This window comes from Pseudophryne corroboree (genome assembly GCF_028390025.1).
Source record: "Pseudophryne corroboree isolate aPseCor3 chromosome 3 unlocalized genomic scaffold, aPseCor3.hap2 SUPER_3_unloc_16, whole genome shotgun sequence".
In the NCBI taxonomy this organism is placed as follows: Eukaryota; Metazoa; Chordata; class Amphibia; order Anura; family Myobatrachidae; genus Pseudophryne; species Pseudophryne corroboree.
The window spans coordinates 858,372-880,964 of NW_026967504.1; the positions used below are offsets into that span (position 1 = coordinate 858,372).

The 22,593-nt window shown below is 51.1% G+C and overlaps 1 protein-coding gene across 1 annotated transcript in view; it reads left to right on the plus strand.

Annotated features, from left to right (window-relative positions):
* The first annotated feature begins 2,720 nt into the window (after window positions 1-2,720).
* Window positions 2,721-22,593, plus strand: part of LOC134983490 (gastrula zinc finger protein XlCGF17.1-like) — a 59,261-nt gene continuing 39,388 nt past the window's right edge. The window contains exon 1 of the mRNA XM_063949160.1: window positions 2,721-2,975. Within this exon, the coding sequence (XP_063805230.1) occupies window positions 2,882-2,975 (94 nt within the window). The 5' untranslated portion in view covers window positions 2,721-2,881. The remainder of the gene's footprint in view (window positions 2,976-22,593) is intronic.

A 22,593-nucleotide genomic window follows, 5' to 3' on the forward strand; every position in this document is an offset into this window, starting at 1 on the left:
GGGCATTATACAGTAACACTGGGGGACGTGTTTGGGTGATGACTGGAGAGGTGACTGCTGGTAATGGGACATTATACATTAACACCAGGGGACGTATCTGGGTGATGACTGGAGAGGTGACTACTGGGAATGGGACATTATACAGTAACACCAGGGGACGTATCTGGGTGATGACTGGAGAGGTGACTGCTGGGAATAGGACATTATACAGTAACACCAGGGTATGTGTCTGGGTGATGACTGGAGAGGTGACTGCTGGGAATGGGGCATTGTACAGTAACACCAGGGAAAGTGTCTGGGTGATGACTGGAGAGGTGACTGCTGGGAATGGGGCATTATACAGTAACACCAGGGGATGTGTCTGGGTGATGACTGGAGAGGTGACTGCTGGGAATGGGACATTATACAGTAACACAAGGGACGTGTCTGGGTGATGACTGGAGAGGTGACTGCTGGGAATGGGACATTATACAGTAGCACCAGGGGACGTATCTGAGTGATGACTGGAGAGGTGACTGCTGGGAATGGGACATTATACAGTAACACCGTGGGATGTGTCTGGGTGATGACTGAAGAGGTGACTGCTGGGAATGGGGCATTATACAGTAACACCAGGGTATGTGTCTGGGTGATGACTGGAGAGGTGACTACTGGGAAGGGGACATTATACAGTAACACCAGGTGACGTGTCTGGGTGATGACTGGAGAGGTGACTGCTGGGAATGGGGAATTATACAGTAACACCAGAGGATGTGTCTGGGTGATGACTGGAGAGGTGACTGCTGGGAATGGGACATTATACAGTAACACCAGGGGATGTGTCTGGGTGATGACTGGAGAGGTGACTGCTGGGAATGGGACATTATACAGTAACACCAGGGACGTTTCTGGGTGATGACTGGAGAGGTGACTGCTGGGAATGGGACATTATACAGTAGCACCAGGGGACGTATCTGAGTGATGACTGGAGAGGTGACTGCTGGGAATGGGACATTATACAGTAACACCGTGGGATGTGTCTGGGTGATGACTGAAGAGGTGACTGCTGGGAATGGGGCATTATACAGTAACACCGGGGGATGTGTCTGGGTGATGACTGGAGAGGTGACTGCTGGGAATGGGGCATTATACAGTAACACCAGGGTATGTGTCTGGGTGATGACTGGAGAGGTGACTGCTGGGAATGGGGCATTATACAGTAACACTGGGGGACGTGTTTGGGTGATGACTGGAGAGGTGACTGCTGGTAATGGGACATTATACATTAACACCAGGGGACGTATCTGGGTGATGACTGGAGAGGTGACTACTGGGAATGGGACATTATACAGTAACACCAGGGGACGTATCTGGGTGATGACTGGAGAGGTGACTGCTGGGAATAGGACATTATACAGTAACACCAGGGAATGTGTCTGGGTGATGACTGGAGAGGTGACTGCTGGAAATGGGACATTATACAGTTACACCAGGGTATGTGTCTGGGTGATGACTGGAGAGGTGACTGCTGGGAATGGGGCATTGTACAGTAACACCAGGGAAAGTGTCTGGGTGATGACTTGAGAGGTGACTGCTGGGAATGGGGCATTATACAGTAACACTGGGGGACGTGTTTGGGTGATGACTGGAGAGGTGACTGCTGGTAATGGGACATTATACAGTAACACCAGGGGACATATCTGGGTGATGACTGGAGAGGTGACTGCTGGGAATGGGACATTATACATTAACACCAGGGGACGTATCTGGGTGATGACTGGAGAGGTGACTACTGGGAATGGGACATTATACAGTAACACCAGGGGATGTGTCTGGGTGATGACTGGAGAGGTGACTGCTGGGAATGGGGCATTGTACAGTAACACCAGGGAAAGTGTCTGGGTGATGACTGGAGAGGTGACTGCTGGGAATGGGACATTATACAGTAACACCAGGGGATGTGTCTGGGTGATGACAGGAGAGGTGACTGCTGGGAATGGGGCATTATACAGTAACACCGGGGGATGTGTCTGTGTGGTGACTTCTGGGAATGGGACATTATACAGTAACACCGGGGGATGTGTCTGGGTGATGACTGGAGAGGTGACTGCTGGGAATGGGACATTATACAGTAACACCAGGGGATGTGTCTGGGTGATGACTGGAGAGGTGACTGCTGGGAATGGGGCATTATACAGTAACACCAGGGGAAGTGTCTGGTTGATGACTGTATCACTCTGTGTCAGGTTCCTATAAGGTGTCATGATGTCACTGTCTATGTCTCCATGCAGGAGGGGGAGTATATAGAGGAACACAGGGGTCTGTACAAGGACGTGATGATGGAGAATCACCGGCCGCTCACATCACTGGGTAAGAGGAAACTGTCATGTATTGTACAGGGGAGAGCAGGTATGGGGGCCCCTATATACACACATCACCTGATAATCACATATATACACTGTACTCAGTCACTGTGTGTCTCCTACAGATGGGCCCAGTAACAGAGATACCCCAGAGAGATGTCCCCGTCCTCTGTATTCCCAGGATTGTACAGATAAGAATCACAGGATCCCACAGGAGGATCAGGTAGGTGGGATTTAGGGTCTCACCAATATACCAAAGTGACTGTCACTATATAATGTGTAGAGCAGCTGTGTGTGTCAATACATTTGTATTGTTTAATCTATTACTGAAATCAACAATTATTACAGTCTTCTTTTATTGATGGTTTACATAGGGTGAAGCCCAAATAAATAATGTTAAAGTCAAAGATACAGAGGGAGAAGTAGAGACGTATCTGACTGATATAAAGGCAGAAGATATAGAGGGAGAAGAAGAGACGTATGTGACTGATATAAAGGCAGAAGATATAGAGGGAGAAGAAGAGACGTATGTGACTGATATGAAGGCAGAAGATACAGAGGGAGAAGAAGAGATGTATGTGAGGGGTGATCAGCAGTGTATGGAGGAGGAGATCCCTACAGATATCAGCACAGGTGAGTAATAAACACTTATTACAGAACAGAGTCACATATTCTCATTGCTCAGTCACTACAGCAATCTCTTATCCTACACCCTCTGTCAGTACAAATTAGGGAACTTTATTTGCCCAGTGTGGATTCAGGAGCCATCAGCCCCTATAATACTCCTGCTCTCCCCCTCACATCATGTCACTGTGTGTTACCAGCCCAGAGATCTGACCAGTCTCCTCCCCACACTCTCTGGTGTATCTCATACATCAGGAGCCATCAGCCCCTATTATACTCCTGCTTTCCCCCTCACATCATGTCACTGTGTGTTACCAGCCCAGAGTTCTGACTAGTCTCCTCCCCACTCTCTCTGGTGTATCTCATACATCAGCAGCCATCAGCCCCTATTATACTCCTGCTCTCCCCCTCACATCATGTCACCGTGTGTTACCAGCCCAGAGATCTGACCAGTCTCCTCCCCACACTCTCTGGTGTATATCATACATCAGGATCCATCAGCCCCTATTATACTCCTGGTCTCCCCCTCACATCATGTCACTGTATGTCACCATCCCAGAGATCTGACCAGTCTCCTCCCCACACTCTCTGGTGTATCTCATACATCAGCAGCCATCAGCCCCTATTATACTCCTGCTCTCCCCCTCACATCATGTCACTGTGTGTTACCAGCCCAGAGATCTGACCAGTCTTCTCCCCACTCTCTCTGGTGTATCTCATATATCAGGAGCCATCAGCCCCTATTATACTCCTGCTCTCCCCTCACATCATTTCACTGTGTGTTACCAGCCCAGAGATCTGACCAATCTCCTCTCCACACTCTCTGGTGTATCTCATACATCAGGAGCCATCAGCCCCTATTATACTCCTGCTCTCCCCTCACATCATGTCACTGTGTGTTACCAGCCCAGAGATCTGACCAGTCTCCTCCCCACACTCTCTAGTGTATCTCATACATCAGGAGCCATCAGCACCTATTATACTCCTGCTCCTCCCTCACATCATGTCACTGTGTGTTACCAGCCCAGAGATCTGACCAGTCTCCTCCCCACACACTTTGGTGTATCTCATACATCAGGAGCCATCAGCCCCTATTATACTCCTGCCTCCCCCTCACATCATGTCACTGTGTGTTACCAGCCCAGAGATCTGACCAGTCTCCTCCACACTCTCTCTGGTGTATCTCATATATCAGGAGCCATCAGCCCCTATTATACTCCTGCTCTCCCCTCACATCATTTCACTGTGTGCTACCAGCCCAGAGATCTGACCAATCTCCTCTCCACACTCTCTGGTGTATCTCATACATCAGGAGCCATCAGCCCTTATTATACTCCTGCTCTCCCCTCACATCATGTCACTGTGTGTTACCAGCCCAGAGATCTGACCAGTCTCCTCCCCACACTCTCTGGTGTATCTCATACATCAGGAGCCATCAGCCCCTATTATACTTCTGCTCTCCCCTCACATCACGTCACTGTGTGTTACCAGCCCAGAGATCTGACCAGTCTCCTCCCCACACTCTCTGGTGTATCTCATACATCAGGAGCCATCAGCCCCTATTATACTCCTGCCCTCCCCCTCACATCACGTCACTGTGTGTTACCAGCCCAGAGATCTGACCAGTCTCCTCCCCACACTCTCTGGTGTATCTCATACATCAGGAGCCATCAGCCCCTATTATACTCCTGCTCTCCCCCTCACATCATGTCACTGTGTGTTACCAGCCCAGAGACCTGACCAGTCTCCTCCCCACACACTCTGGTGTATCTCATACATCAGGAGCCATCAGCCCCTATTATACTCCTGCTCTCCCCCTCACATCATGTCACTGTGTGTTACCAGCCCAGAGTTCTGACCAGTCTCCTCCCCACTCTCTCTGGTGTATCTCATACATCAGCAGCCATCAGCCCCTATTATACTCCTGCTCTCCCCCTCACATCATGTCACCGTGTGTTACCAGCCCAGAGATCTGACCAGTCTCCTCCCCACACTCTCTGGTGTATCTCATACATCAGGATCCATCAGCCCCTATTATACTCCTGGTCTCCCCCTCACATCATGTCACTGTATGTCACCATCCCAGAGATCTGACCAGTCTCCTCCCCACACTCTCTGGTGTATCTCATACATCAGCAGCCATCAGCCCCTATTATACTCCTGCTCTCCCCCTCACATCATGTCACTGTGTGTTACCAGCCCAGAGATCTGACCAGTCTTCTCCCCACTCTCTCTGGTGTATCTCATATATCAGGAGCCATCAGCCCCTATTATACTCCTGCTCTCCCCTCACATCATTTCACTGTGTGTTACCAGCCCAGAGATCTGACCAATCTCCTCTCCACACTCTCTGGTGTATCTCATACATCAGGAGCCATCAGCCCCTATTATACTCCTGCTCTCCCCTCACATCATGTCACTGTGTGTTACCAGCCCAGAGATCTGACCAGTCTCCTCCCCACACTCTCTAGTGTATCTCATACATCAGGAGCCATCAGCACCTATTATACTCCTGCTCCTCCCTCACATCATGTCACTGTGTGTTACCAGCCCAGAGATCTGACCAGTCTCCTCCCCACACACTTTGGTGTATCTCATACATCAGGAGCCATCAGCCCCTATTATACTCCTGCCTCCCCCTCACATCATGTCACTGTGTGTTACCAGCCCAGAGATCTGACCAGTCTCCTCCCCACACTCTCTGGTGTATCTCATACATCAGGAGCCATCAGCCCCTATTATACTTCTGCTCTCCCCTCACATCATGTCACTGTGTTTTACCAGCCCAGAGATCTGACCAGTCTCCTCCCCACACTCTCTGGTGTATCTCATACATCAGGAGCCATCAGACCCTATTATACTCCTGCTCTCCCCCTCACATCATGTCACTGTGTGTTTCCAGCCTAGAGATCTGACCAGTCTCCTCCCCACACTCTCTGGTGTATCTCATACATCAGGAGCCATCAGCCCCTATTATACTCCTGCTCTCCCCCTCACATCATGTCACTGTGTGTTACCAGCCCAGAGTTCTGACTAGTCTCCTCCCCACTCTCTCTGGTGTATCTCATACATCAGCAGCCATCAGCCCCTATTATACTCCTGCTCTCCCCCTCACATCATGTCACCGTGTGTTACCAGCCCAGAGATCTGACCAGTCTCCTCCCCACACTCTCTGGTGTATCTCATACATCCGGAGCCATCAGCCCCTATTATACTCCTGCTCTCCCCCTCACATCATGTCACTGTGTGTTACCAGCCCAGAGATCTGACCAGTCTTCTCCCCACTCTCTCTGGTGTATCTCATATATCAGGAGCCATCAGCCCCTATTATACTCCTGCTCTCCCCTCACATCATTTCACTGTGTGCTACCAGCCCAGAGATCTGACCAATCTCCTCTCCACACTCTCTGGTGTATCTCATACATCAGGAGCCATCAGCCCTTATTATACTCCTGCTCTCCCCTCACATCATGTCACTGTGTGTTACCAGCCCAGAGATCTGACCAGTCTCCTCCCCACTCTCTCTGGTGTATCTCATACATCAGCAGCCATAAGCCCCTATTATACTCCTGCTCTCCCCCTCACATCATGTCACCGTGTGTTACCAGCCCAGAGATCTGACCAGTCTCCTCCCCACACTCTCTGGTGTATCTCATACATCAGGAGCCATCAGCCCCTATTATACTCCTGCTCTCCCCCTCACATCATGTCACTGTATATCACCATCCCAGAGATCTGACCAGACTCCTCCCCACACTCTCTGGTGTATCTCATACATCAGCAGCCATCAGCCCCTATTATACTCCTGCTCTCCCCCTCACATCATGTCACTGTGTGTTACCAGCCCAGAGATCTGACCAGTCTCCTCCCCACTCTCTCTGGTGTATCTCATACATCAGCAGCCATAAGCCCCTATTATACTCCTGCTCTCCCCCTCACATCATGTCACCGTGTGTTACCAGCCCAGAGATCTGACCAGTCTTCTCCCCACTCTCTCTGGTGTATCTCATATATCAGGAGCCATCAGCCCCTATTATACTCCTGCTCTCCCCTCACATCATTTCACTGTGTGCTACCAGCCCAGAGATCTGACCAATCTCCTCTCCACACTCTCTGGTGTATCTCATACAGCAGGAGCCATCAGCCCCTATTATACTCCTGCTCTCCCCCTCACATCATGTCACTGTATATCACCATCCCAGAGATCTGACCAGACTCCTCCCCACACTCCCTGGTGTATCTCATACATCAGCAGCCATCAGCCCCTATTATACTCCTGCTCTCCCCCTCACATCATGTCACTGTGTGTTACCAGCCTAGAGATCTGACCAGTCTTCTCCCCACTCTCTCTGGTGTATCTCATATATCAGGAGCCATCAGCCCCTATTATACTCCTGCTCTCCCCTCACATCATTTCACCGTGTGTTACCAGCCCAGAGTTCTGACCAGTCTCCTCCCCACTCTCTCTGGTGTATCTCATCCATCAGCCCCTATTATACTCCTGCTCTCCCCCTCACATCATGTCACCGTGTGTTACCAGCCCAGAGATCTGACCAGTCTCCTCCCCACACACTCTGGTGTATCTCATACATCAGGAGCCATCAGCCCCTATTATACTTCTGCTCTCCCCTCACATCATGTCACTGTGTGTTACCAGCCCAGAGATCTGACCAGTCTCCTCCCCACACTCTCTGGTGTATCTCATACATCAGGAGCCATCAGCCCCTATTATACTCCTGCTCTCCCCCTCACTTCATGTCACTGTGTGTTACCAGCCCAGAGACCTGACCAGTCTCCTCCCCACACACTCTGGTGTATCTCATACATCAGGAGCCATCAGCCCCTATTATACTCCTGCTCTCCCCCTCACATCATGTCACTGTGTGTTACCAGCCCAGAGTTCTGACCAGTCTCCTCCCCACACTCTCTGGTGTATCTCATACATCAGCAGCCATCAGCCCCTATTATACTCCTGCTCTCCCCCTCACATCATGTCACTGTATGTCACCATCCCAAAGATCTGACCAGTCTCCTCCCCACACTCTCTGGTGTATCTCATACATCAGCAGCCATCAGCCCCTATTATACTCCTGCTGTCCCCCTCACATCATGTCACTGTGTGTTACCAGCCCAGAGCTCTGACCAGTCTTCTCCCCACTCTCTCTGGTGTATCTCGTATATCAGGAGCCATCAGCCTCTATTATACTCCTGCTCTCCCCTCACATCATGTCACTGTGTGTTACCATCCCAGAGATCTGACCAGTCTCCTCCCCACACTCTCTGGTGTATATCATACATCAGGAGCCATCAGCCCCTATTATACTCCTGCCTCCCCCTCACATCATGTCACTGTGTGTTACCAGCCCAGAGATCTGACCAGTCTCCTCCCCACACTCTCTGGTGTATCTCATACATCAGGAGCCATCAGCCTCTATTATACTTCTGCTCTCCCCTCACATCATGTCACTGTGTGTTACCAGCCCAGAGTTCTGACCAGTCTCCTCCCCACACTCTCTAGTGTATCTCATACATCAGGAGCCATCAGCACCTATTATACTCCTGCTCTCCCCTCACATCATGTCACTGTATGTCACCAGCCCAGAGATCTGACCAGTCTCCTCCCCACACTCTCTGGTGTATCTCATACATCAGGAGCCATCAGCCCCTATTATACTCCTGCTCTCCCCCTCACATCATGTCACTGTGTGTTACCAGCCCAGAGACCTGACCAGTCTCCTCCCCACACACTCTGGTGTATCTCATACATCAGGAGCCATCAGCCCCTATTATACTCCTGCTCTCCCCCTCACATCATGTCACCGTGTGTTACCAGCCCAGAGATCTGACCAGTCTCCTCCCCACACTCTCTGATGTATCTCATACATCAGCAGCCATCAGCCCCTATTATACTCCTGCTCTCCCCCTCACATCATGTCACCGTGTGTTACCAGCCCAGAGATCTGACCAGTCTCCTCCCCACACTCTCTGGTGTATCTCATACATCAGCAGCCATCAGCCCCTATTATACTCCTGCTCTCCCCCTCACATCATGTCACTGTGTGTTACCAGCCCAGAGATCTGACCAGTCTCCTCCCCACACTCTCTGGTGTATCTCATACATCAGGAGCCATCAGCCCCTATTATACTTCTGCTCTCCCCTCACATCATGTCACTGTGTGTTACCAGCCCAGAGATCTGACCAGTCTCCTCCCCACACTCTCTGGTGTATCTCATACATCAGGATCCATCAGCCCCTATTATACTTCTGCTCTCCCCTCACATCATGTCACTGTGTGTTACCAGCCCAGAGATCTGACCAGTCTCCTCCCCACACTCTCTGGTGTATCTCATACATCAGGAGCCATCAGCCCCTATTATACTTCTGCTCTCCCCTCACATCATGTCACTGTGTGTTACCAGCCCAGAGATCTGACCAGTCTCCTCCCCACACTCTCTGGTGTATCTCATACATCAGGATCCATCAGCCCCTATTATACTCCTGCTCTCCCCCTCACATCATGTCACTGTATGTCACCATCCCAGAGATCTGACCAGTCTCCTCCCCACACTCTCTGGTGTATCTCATACATCAGCAGCCATCAGCCCCTATTATACTCCTGCTCTCCCCCTCACATCATGTCACTGTGTGTTACCAGCCCAGAGATCTGACCAGTCTTCTCCCCACTCTCTCTGGTGTATCTCATATATCAGGAGCCATCAGCCCCTATTATACTCCTGCTCTCCCCTCACATCATTTCACTGTGTGTTACCAGCCCAGAGATCTGACCAATCTCCTCTCCACACTCTCTGGTGTATCTCATACATCAGGAGCCATCAGCCTCTATTATACTCCTGCTCTCCCCTCACATCATGTCACTGTGTGTTACCATCCCAGAGATCTGACCAGTCTCCTCCCCACACTCTCTGGTGTATATCATACATCAGGAGCCATCAGCCCCTATTATACTCCTGCCTCCCCCTCACATCATGTCACTGTGTGTTACCAGCCCAGAGATCTGACCAGTCTCCTCCCCACACTCTCTGGTGTATCTCATACATCAGGAGCCATCAGCCTCTATTATACTTCTGCTCTCCCCTCACATCATGTCACTGTGTGTTACCAGCCCAGAGTTCTGACCAGTCTCCTCCCCACACTCTCTAGTGTATCTCATACATCAGGAGCCATCAGCACCTATTATACTCCTGCTCTCCCCTCACATCATGTCACTGTATGTCACCAGCCCAGAGATCTGACCAGTCTCCTCCCCACACTCTCTGGTGTATCTCATACATCAGGAGCCATCAGCCCCTATTATACTCCTGCTCTCCCCCTCACATCATGTCACTGTGTGTTACCAGCCCAGAGACCTGACCAGTCTCCTCCCCACACACTCTGGTGTATCTCATACATCAGGAGCCATCAGCCCCTATTATACTCCTGCTCTCCCCCTCACATCATGTCACCGTGTGTTACCAGCCCAGAGATCTGACCAGTCTCCTCCCCACACTCTCTGATGTATCTCATACATCAGCAGCCATCAGCCCCTATTATACTCCTGCTCTCCCCCTCACATCATGTCACCGTGTGTTACCAGCCCAGAGATCTGACCAGTCTTCTCCCACACTCTCTGGTGTATCTCATACATCAGCAGCCATCAGCCCCTATTATACTCCTGCTCTCCCCCTCACATCATGTCACTGTGTGTTACCAGCCCAGAGATCTGACCAGTCTCCTCCCCACACTCTCTGGTGTATCTCATACATCAGGAGCCATCAGCCCCTATTATACTTCTGCTCTCCCCTCACATCATGTCACTGTGTGTTACCAGCCCAGAGATCTGACCAGTCTCCTCCCCACACTCTCTGGTGTATCTCATACATCAGGATCCATCAGCCCCTATTATACTCCTGCTCTCCCCCTCACATCATGTCACTGTATGTCACCATCCCAGAGATCTGACCAGTCTCCTCCCCACACTCTCTGGTGTATCTCATACATCAGCAGCCATCAGCCCCTATTATACTCCTGCTCTCCCCCTCACATCATGTCACTGTGTGTTACCAGCCCAGAGATCTGACCAGTCTTCTCCCCACTCTCTCTGGTGTATCTCATATATCAGGAGCCATCAGCCCCTATTATACTCCTGCTCTCCCCTCACATCATTTCACTGTGTGTTACCAGCCCAGAGATCTGACCAATCTCCTCTCCACACTCTCTGGTGTATCTCATACATCAGGAGCCATCAGCCCCTATTATACTCCTGCTCTCCCCTCACATCATGTCACTGTGTGTTACCAGCCCAGAGATCTGACCAGTCTTCTCCCCACACTCTCTAGTGTATCTCATACATCAGGAGCCATCAGCACCTATTATACTCCTGCTCCTCCCTCACATCATGTCACTGTGTGTTACCAGCCCAGAAATCTGACCAGTCTCCTCCCCACACACTTTGGTGTATCTCATACATCAGGAGCCATCAGCCCCTATTATACTCCTGCCTCCCCCTCACATCATGTCACTGTGTGTTACCAGCCCAGAGATCTGACCAGTCTCCTCCCCACACTCTCTGGTGTATCTCATACATCAGGAGCCATCAGCCCCTATTATACTTCTGCTCTCCCCTCACATCATGTCACTGTGTTTTACCAGCCCAGAGATCTGACCAGTCTCCTCCCCACACTCTCCGGTGTATCTCATACATCAGGAGCCATCAGACCCTATTATACTCCTGCTCTCCCCCTCACATCATGTCACTGTGTGTTACCAGCCCAGAGACCTGACCAGTCTCCTCCCCACACACTCTGGTGTATCTCATACATCAGGAGCCATCAGCCCCTATTATACTCCTGCTCTCCCCCTCACATCATGTCACTGTATGTCACCATCCCAGAGATCTGACCAGTCTCCTCCCCACACTCTCTGGTGTATCTCATACATCAGCAGCCATCAGCCCCTATTATACTCCTGCTCTCCCCCTCACATCATGTCACTGTGTGTTACCAGCCCAGAGATCTGACCAGTCTTCTCCCCACTCTCTCTGGTGTATCTCATATATCAGGAGCCATCAGCCCCTATTATACTCCTGCTCTCCCCTCACATCATTTCACTGTGTGTTACCAGCCCAGAGATCTGACCAATCTCCTCTCCACACTCTCTGGTGTATCTCATACATCAGGAGCCATCAGCCCCTATTATACTCCTGCTCTCCCCTCACATCATGTCACTGTGTGTTACCAGCCCAGAGATCTGACCAGTCTTCTCCCCACACTCTCTAGTGTATCTCATACATCAGGAGCCATCAGCACCTATTATACTCCTGCTCCTCCCTCACATCATGTCACTGTGTGTTACCAGCCCAGAAATCTGACCAGTCTCCTCCCCACACACTTTGGTGTATCTCATACATCAGGAGCCATCAGCCCCTATTATACTCCTGCCTCCCCCTCACATCATGTCACTGTGTGTTACCAGCCCAGAGATCTGACCAGTCTCCTCCCCACACTCTCTGGTGTATCTCATACATCAGGAGCCATCAGCCCCTATTATACTTCTGCTCTCCCCTCACATCATGTCACTGTGTGTTACCAGCCCAGAGACCTGACCAGTCTCCTCCCCACACACTCTGGTGTATCTCATACATCAGGAGCCATCAGCCCCTATTATACTCCTGCTCTCCCCCTCACATCATGTCACTGTGTGTTACCAGCCCAGAGATCTGACCAGTCTTCTTCCCACTCTCTCTGGTGTATCTCATATATCAGGAGCCATCAGCCCCTATTATACTCCTGCTCTCCCCTCACATCATTTCACTGTGTGCTACCAGCCCAGAGATCTGACCAATCTCCTCTCCACACTCTCTGTTGTATCTCATACATCAGGAGCCATCAGCCCTTATTATACTCCTGCTCTCCCCTCACATCATGTCACTGTGTGTTACCAGCCCAGAGATCTGACCAGTCTCCTCCCCACTCTCTCTGGTGTATCTCATACATCAGGAGCCATCAGCACCTATTATACTCCTGCTCTCCCCTCACATCATGTCACTGTATGTCACCAGCCCAGAGATCTGACCAGTCTCCTCCCCACACTCTCTGGTGTATCTCATACATCAGGAGCCATCAGCCCCTATTATACTTCTGCTCTCCCCTCACATCATGTCACTGTGTGTTACCAGCCCAGAGATCTGACCAGTCTCCTCCCCACACTCTCTGGTGTATCTCATACATCAGGAGCCATCAGCCCCTATTATACTCCTGCTCTCCCCCTCACTTCATGTCACTGTGTGTTACCAGCCCAGAGACCTGACCAGTCTCCTCCCCACACACTCTGGTGTATCTCATACATCAGGAGCCATCAGCCCCTATTATACTCCTGCTCTCCCCCTCACATCATGTCACTGTGTGTTACCAGCCCAGAGTTCTGACCAGTCTCCTCCCCACACTCTCTGGTGTATCTCATACATCAGCAGCCATCAGCCCCTATTATACTCCTGCTCTCCCCCTCACATCATGTCACTGTATGTCACCATCCCAAAGATCTGACCAGTCTCCTCCCCACACTCTCTGGTGTATTTCATACATCAGCAGCCATCAGCCCCTATTATACTCCTGCTGTCCCCCTCACATCATGTCACTGTGTGTTACCAGCCCAGAGCTCTGACCAGTCTTCTCCCCACTCTCTCTGGTGTATCTCGTATATCAGGAGCCATCAGCCTCTATTATACTCCTGCTCTCCCCTCACATCATGTCACTGTGTGTTACCATCCCAGAGATCTGACCAGTCTCCTCCCCACACTCTCTGGTGTATATCATACATCAGGAGCCATCAGCCCCTATTATACTCCTGCCTCCCCCTCACATCATGTCACTGTGTGTTACCAGCCCAGAGATCTGACCAGTCTCCTCCCCACACTCTCTGGTGTATCTCATACATCAGGAGCCATCAGCCCCTATTATACTTCTGCTCTCCCCTCACATCATGTCACTGTGTGTTACCAGCCCAGAGTTCTGACCAGTCTCCTCCCCACACTCTCTAGTGTATCTCATACATCAGGAGCCATCAGCACCTATTATACTCCTGCTCTCCCCTCACATCATGTCACTGTATGTCACCAGCCCAGAGATCTGACCAGTCTCCTCCCCACACTCTCTGGTGTATCTCATACATCAGGAGCCATCAGCCCCTATTATACTCCTGCTCTCCCCCTCACATCATGTCACTGTGTGTTACCAGCCCAGAGACCTGACCAGTCTCCTCCCCACACACTCTGGTGTATCTCATACATCAGGAGCCATCAGCCCCTATTATACTCGTACTCTCCCCCTCACATCATGTCACTGTGTGTTACCAGCCCAGAGTTCTGACCAGTCTCCTCCCCACTCTCTCTGGTGTATCTCATACATCAGCAGCCATCAGCCCCTATTATACTCCTGCTCTCCCCCTCACATCATGTCACCGTGTGTTACCAGCCCAGAGATCTGACCAGTCTCCTCCCCACACTCTCTGGTGTATCTCATACATCAGGATCCATCAGCCCCTATTATACTCCTGCCCTCCCCCTCACATCATGTCACTGTGTGTTACCAGCCCAGAGATCTGACCAGTCTCCTACCCACTCTCTCTGGTGTATCTCATACATCAGCAGCCATCAGCCCCTATTATACTCCTGCTCTCCCCCTCACATCATGTCACCGTGTGTTACCAGCCCAGAGATCTGACCAGTCTCCTCCCCACACTCTCTGGTGTATCTCATACATCAGGAGCCATCAGCCCCTATTATACTTCTGCTCTCCCCTCACATCATGTCACTGTGTGTTACCAGCCCAGAGATCTGACCAGTCTCCTCCCCACACTCTCTGGTGTATCTCATACATCAGGAGCCATCAGCCCCTATTATACTCCTGCTCTCCCCCTCACATCATGTCACTGTGTGTTACCAGCCCAGAGACCTGACCAGTCTCCTCCCCACACACTCTGGTGTATCTCATACATCAGGAGCCATCAGCCCCTATTATACTCGTACTCTCCCCCTCACATCATGTCACTGTGTGTTACCAGCCCAGAGTTCTGACCAGTCTCCTCCCCACTCTCTCTGGTGTATCTCATACATCAGCAGCCATCAGCCCCTATTATACTCCTGCTCTCCCCCTCACATCATGTCACCGTGTGTTACCAGCCCAGAGATCTGACCAGTCTCCTCCCCACACTCTCTGGTGTATCTCATACATCAGGATCCATCAGCCCCTATTATACTCCTGCTCTCCCCCTCACATCATGTCACTGTATGTCACCATCCCAGAGATCTGACCAGTCTCCTCCCCACACTCTCTGGTGTATCTCATACATCAGCAGCCATCAGCCCCTATTATACTCCTGCTCTCCCCCTCACATCATGTTACTGTGTGTTACCAGCCCAGAGATCTGACCAGTCTTCTCCCCACTCTCTCTGGTGTATCTCATATATCAGGAGCCATCAGCCCCTATTATACTCCTGCTCTCCCCTCACATCATTTCACTGTGTGTTACCAGCCCAGAGATCTGACCAATCTCCTCTCCACACTCTCTGGTGTATCTCATACATCAGGAGCCATCAGCCCCTATTATACTCCTGCTCTCCCCTCACATCATGTCACTGTGTGTTACCAGCCCAGAGATCTGACCAGTCTTCTCCCCACACTCTCTAGTGTATCTCATACATCAGGAGCCATCAGCACCTATTATACTCCTGCTCCTCCCTCACATCATGTCACTGTGTGTTACCAGCCCAGAAATCTGACCAGTCTCCTCCCCACACACTTTGGTGTATCTCATACATCAGGAGACATCAGCCCCTATTATACTCCTGCTCTCCCCTCACATCATGTCACTGTGTTACCAGCCCAGAGATCTGACCAGTCTCCTCCCCACACTCTCTGGTGTATCTCATACATCAGGAGCCATCAGCCCCTATTATACTTCTGCTCTCCCCTCACATCATGTCACTGTGTTTTACCAGCCCAGAGATCTGACCAGTCTCCTCCCCACACTCTCTGGTGTATCTCATACATCAGGAGCCATCAGACCCTATTATACTCCTGCTCTCCCCCTCACATCATGTCACTGTGTGTTACCAGCCCAGAGACCTGACCAGTCTCCTCCCCACACACTCTGGTGTATCTCATACATCAGGAGCCATCAGCCCCTATTATACTCCTGCTCTCCCCCTCACATCATGTCACTGTGTGTTACCAGCCCAGAGTTCTGACTAGTCTCCTCCCCACTCTCTCTGGTGTATCTCATACATCAGCAGCCATCAGCCCCTATTATACTCCTGCTCTCCCCCTCACATCATGTCACTGTGTGTTACCAGCCCAGAGTTCTGACTAGTCTCCTCCCCACTCTCTCTGGTGTATCTCATACATCAGGAGTCATCAGCCCCTATTATACTCCTGCTCTCCCCCTCACATCATGTCACTGTGTGTTACCAGCCCAGAGATCTGACCAGTCTCCTCCCCACACTCTCTGGTGTATCTCATACATCCGGAGCCATCAGCCCCTATTATACTCCTGCTCTCCCCCTCACATCATGTCACTGTGTGTTACCAGCCCAGAGATCTGACCAGTCTCCTCCCCACTCTCTCTGGTGTATCTCATACATCAGGAGCCATCAGCCCCTATTATACTCCTGCTCTCCCCCTCACATCATGTCACTGTGTGCTACCAGCCCAGAGATCTGACCAATCTCCTCTCCACACTCTCTGTTGTATCTCATACATCAGGAGCCATCAGCCCTTATTATACTCCTGCTCTCCCCTCACATCATGTCACTGTGTGTTACCAGCCCAGAGTTCTGACTAGTCCCCTCCCCACTCTCTCTGGTGTATCTCATACATCAGCAGCCATCAGCCCCTATTATACTCCTGCTCTCCCCCTCACATCATGTCACTGTGTGTTACCAGCCCAGAGATCTGACCAGTCTCCTCCCCACACTCTCTGGTGTATCTCATACATCCGGAGCCATCAGCCCCTATTATACTCCTGCTCTCCCCCTCACATCATGTCACTGTGTGTTACCAGCCCAGAGATCTGACCAGTCTCATCCCCACTCTCTCTGGTGTATCTCATACATCAGGAGCCATCAGCCCCTATTATACTCCTGCTCTCCCCCTAACATCATGTCACTGTGTGCTACCAGCCCAGAGATCTGACCAATCTCCTCCCCACACACTCTGGTGTATCTCATACATCAGGAGCCATCAGCCCCTATTATACTCCTGCTCTCCCCCTCACATCATGTCACTGTGTGTTACCAGCCCAGAGTTCTGACTAGTCTCCTCCCCACTCTCTCTGGTGTATCTCATACATCAGCAGCCATCAGCCCCTATTATACTCCTGCTCTCCCCCTCACATCATGTCACTGTGTGTTACCAGCCCAGAGATCTGACCAGTCTCCTCCCCACACTCTCTGGTGTATCTCATACATCCGGAGCCATCAGCCCCTATTATACTCCTGCTCTCCCCCTCACATCATGTCACTGTGTGTTACCAGCCCAGAGATCTGACCAGTCTTCTTCCCACTCTCTCTGGTGTATCTCATATATCAGGAGCCATCAGCCCCTATTATACTCCTGCTCTCCCCTCACATCATTTCACTGTGTGCTACCAGCCCAGAGATCTGACCAATCTCCTCTCCACACGCTCTGGTGTATCTCATACATCAGGAGCCATTAGCCCCTATTATACTCCTGCTCTCCCCTCACATCATGTCACTGTGTGTTACCATCCCAGAGATCTGACCAGTCTCCTCCCCACACTCTCTGGTGTATCTCATACATCAGGAGCCATCAGACACTATTATACTCCTGCTCTCCCCCTCACATCATGTCACTGTGTGTTACCAGCCCAGAGATCTGACCAGTCTCCTCCCCACACTCTCTGGTGTATCTCATACATCAGGAGCCATCAGCCCTTATTATACTCCTGCTCTCCCCTCACATCATGTCACTGTGTGTTACCAGCCCAGAGATCTGACCAATCTCCTCCCCACTCTCTCTGGTGTATCTCATACATCAGGAGCCATCAGCCCCTATTATACTCCTGCTCTCCCCCTCACATCATGTCACCGTGTGTTACCAGCCCAGAGATCTGACCAGTCTCCTCCCCACACTCTCTGGTGTATCTCATACATCAGGAGCCATCAGCCCCTATTATACTCGTACTCTCCCCCTCACATCATGTCACTGTGTGTTACCAGCCCAGAGTTCTGACCAGTCTCCTCCCCACTCTCTCTGGTGTATCTCATACATCAGCAGCCATCAGCCCCTATTATACTCCTGCTCTCCCCCTCACATCATGTCACCGTGTGTTACCAGCCCAGAGATCTGACCAGTCTCCTCCCCACACTCTCTGGTGTATCTCATACATCAGGATCCATCAGCCCCTATTATACTCCTGCTCTCCCCCTCACATCATGTCACTGTATGTCACCATCCCAGAGATCTGACCAGTCTCCTCCCCACACTCTCTGGTGTATCTCATACATCAGCAGCCATCAGCCCCTATTATACTCCTGCTCTCCCCCTCACATCATGTTACTGTGTGTTACCAGCCCAGAGATCTGACCAGTCTTCTCCCCACTCTCTCTGGTGTATCTCATATATCAGGAGCCATCAGCCCCTATTATACTCCTGCTCTCCCCTCACATCATTTCACTGTGTGTTACCAGCCCAGAGATCTGACCAATCTCCTCTCCACACTCTCTGGTGTATCTCATACATCAGGAGCCATCAGCCCCTATTATACTCCTGCTCTCCCCTCACATCATGTCACTGTGTGTTACCAGCCCAGAGATCTGACCAGTCTTCTCCCCACACTCTCTAGTGTATCTCATACATCAGGAGCCATCAGCACCTATTATACTCCTGCTCCTCCCTCACATCATGTCACTGTGTGTTACCAGCCCAGAAATCTGACCAGTCTCCTCCCCACACACTTTGGTGTATCTCATACATCAGGAGACATCAGCCCCTATTATACTCCTGCTCTCCCCTCACATCATGTCACTGTGTTACCAGCCCAGAGATCTGACCAGTCTCCTCCCCACACTCTCTGGTGTATCTCATACATCAGGAGCCATCAGCCCCTATTATACTTCTGCTCTCCCCTCACATCATGTCACTGTGTTTTACCAGCCCAGAGATCTGACCAGTCTCCTCCCCACACTCTCTGGTGTATCTCATACATCAGGAGCCATCAGACCCTATTATACTCCTGCTCTCCCCCTCACATCATGTCACTGTGTGTTACCAGCCCAGAGACCTGACCAGTCTCCTCCCCACACACTCTGGTGTATCTCATACATCAGGAGCCATCAGCCCCTATTATACTCCTGCTCTCCCCCTCACATCATGTCACTGTGTGTTACCAGCCCAGAGTTCTGACTAGTCTCCTCCCCACTCTCTCTGGTGTATCTCATACATCAGCAGCCATCAGCCCCTATTATACTCCTGCTCTCCCCCTCACATCATGTCACTGTGTGTTACCAGCCCAGAGTTCTGACTAGTCTCCTCCCCACTCTCTCTGGTGTATCTCATACATCAGGAGTCATCAGCCCCTATTATACTCCTGCTCTCCCCCTCACATCATGTCACTGTGTGTTACCAGCCCAGAGATCTGACCAGTCTCCTCCCCACACTCTCTGGTGTATCTCATACATCCGGAGCCATCAGCCCCTATTATACTCCTGCTCTCCCCCTCACATCATGTCACTGTGTGTTACCAGCCCAGAGATCTGACCAGTCTCCTCCCCACTCTCTCTGGTGTATCTCATACATCAGGAGCCATCAGCCCCTATTATACTCCTGCTCTCCCCCTCACATCATGTCACTGTGTGCTACCAGCCCAGAGATCTGACCAATCTCCTCTCCACACTCTCTGTTGTATCTCATACATCAGGAGCCATCAGCCCTTATTATACTCCTGCTCTCCCCTCACATCATGTCACTGTGTGTTACCAGCCCAGAGTTCTGACTAGTCCCCTCCCCACTCTCTCTGGTGTATCTCATACATCAGCAGCCATCAGCCCCTATTATACTCCTGCTCTCCCCCTCACATCATGTCACTGTGTGTTACCAGCCCAGAGATCTGACCAGTCTCCTCCCCACACTCTCTGGTGTATCTCATACATCCGGAGCCATCAGCCCCTATTATACTCCTGCTCTCCCCCTCACATCATGTCACTGTGTGTTACCAGCCCAGAGATCTGACCAGTCTCCTCCCCACTCTCTCTGGTGTTTCTCATACATCAGGAGCCATCAGCCCCTATTATACTCCTGCTCTCCCCCTAACATCATGTCACTGTGTGCTACCAGCCCAGAGATCTGACCAATCTCCTCCCCACACACTCTGGTGTATCTCATACATCAGGAGCCATCAGCCCCTATTATACTCCTGCTCTCCCCCTCACATCATGTCACTGTGTGTTACCAGCCCAGAGTTCTGACTAGTCTCCTCCCCACTCTCTCTGGTGTATCTCATACATCAGCAGCCATCAGCCCCTATTATACTCCTGCTCTCCCCCTCACATCATGTCACTGTGTGTTACCAGCCCAGAGATCTGACCAGTCTCCTCCCCACACTCTCTGGTGTATCTCATACATCCGGAGCCATCAGCCCCTATTATACTCCTGCTCTCCCCCTCACATCATGTCACTGTGTGTTACCAGCCCAGAGATCTGACCAGTCTTCTTCCCACTCTCTCTGGTGTATCTCATATATCAGGAGCCATCAGCCCCTATTATACTCCTGCTCTCCCCTCACATCATTTCACTGTGTGCTACCAGCCCAGAGATCTGACCAATCTCCTCTCCACACTCTCTGTTGTATCTCATACATCAGGAGCCATCAGCCCTTATTATACTCCTGCTCTCCCCTCACATCATGTCACTGTGTGTTACCAGCCCAGAGATCTGACCAATCTCCTCCCCACTCTCTCTGGTGTATCTCATACATCAGCAGCCATAAGCCCCTATTATACTCCTGCTCTCCCCCTCACATCATGTCACCGTGTGTTACCAGCCCAGAGATCTGACCAGTCTCCTCCCCACACTCTCTGGTGTATCTCATACATCAGGAGCCATCAGCCCCTATTATACTCCTGCTCTCCCCCTCACATCATGTCACTGTATATCACCATCCCAGAGATCTGACCAGACTCCTCCCCACACTCTCTGGTGTATCTCATACATCAGCAGCCATCAGCCCCTATTATACTCCTGCTCTCCCCCTCACATCATGTCACTGTGTGTTACCAGCCTAGAGATCTGACCAGTCTTCTCCCCACTCTCTCTGGTGTATCTCATATATCAGGAGCCATCAGCCCCTATTATACTCCTGCTCTCCCCTCACATCATTTCACTGTGTGCTACCAGCCCAGAGATCTGACCAATCTCCTCTCCACACTCTCTGGTGAATCTCATACATCAGGAGCCATCAGCCCCTATTATACTCCTGCCTCCCCCTCACATCATGTCACTGTGTGTTACCAGCCCAGAGATCTGACCAGTCTCCTCCCCACACTCTCTGGTGTATCTCATACATCAGGAGCCATCAGCCCCTATTATACTCCTGCTCTCCCCCTCACATCATGTCACTGTGTGTTACCAGCCCAGAGATCTGACCAGTCTCCTCCCCACACTCTCTGGTGTATCTCATACATCAGGAGCCATCAGCCCCTATTATACTCCTGCTCTCCCCCTCACTTCATGTCACTGTGTGTTACCAGCCCAGAGACCTGACCAGTCTCCTCCCCACACACTCTGGTGTATCTCATACATCAGGAGCCATCAGCCCCTATTATACTCCTGCTCTCCCCCTCACATCATGTCACTGTGTGTTACCAGCCCAGAGTTCTGACCAGTCTCCTCCCCACACTCTCTGGTGTATCTCATACATCAGCAGCCATTAGCCCCTATTATACTCCTGCTCTCCCCCTCACATCATGTCACTGTATGTCACCATCCCAAAGATCTGACCAGTCTCCTCCCCACACTCTCTGGTGTATCTCATACATCAGCAGCCATCAGCCCCTATTATACTCCTGCTGTCCCCCTCACATCATGTCACTGTGTGTTACCAGCCCAGATATCTGACCAGTCTTCTCCCCACTCTCTCTGGTGTATCTCGTATATCAGGAGCCATCAGCCTCTATTATACTCCTGCCTACCCCTCACATCATGTCACTGTGTGTTACCAGCCCAGAGATCTGACCAGTCTCCTCCCCACACTCTCTGGTGTATCTCATACATCAGGAGCCATCAGCCCCTATTATACTTCTGCTCTCCCCTCACATCATGTGTGTTACCAGCCCAGAGTTCTGACCAGTCTCCTCCCCACACTCTCTAGTGTATCTCATACATCAGGAGCCATCAGCACCTATTAAACTCCTGCTCTCCCCTCACATCATGTCACTGTGTGTTACCAGCCCAGAGATCTGACCAGTCTCCTCCCCACTCTCTCTGGTGTATCTCATACATCAGCAGCCATAAGCCCCTATTATACTCCTGCTCTCCCCCTCACATCATGTCACCGTGTGTTACCAGCCCAGAGATCTGACCAGTCTCCTCCCCACACTCTCTGGTGTATCTCATA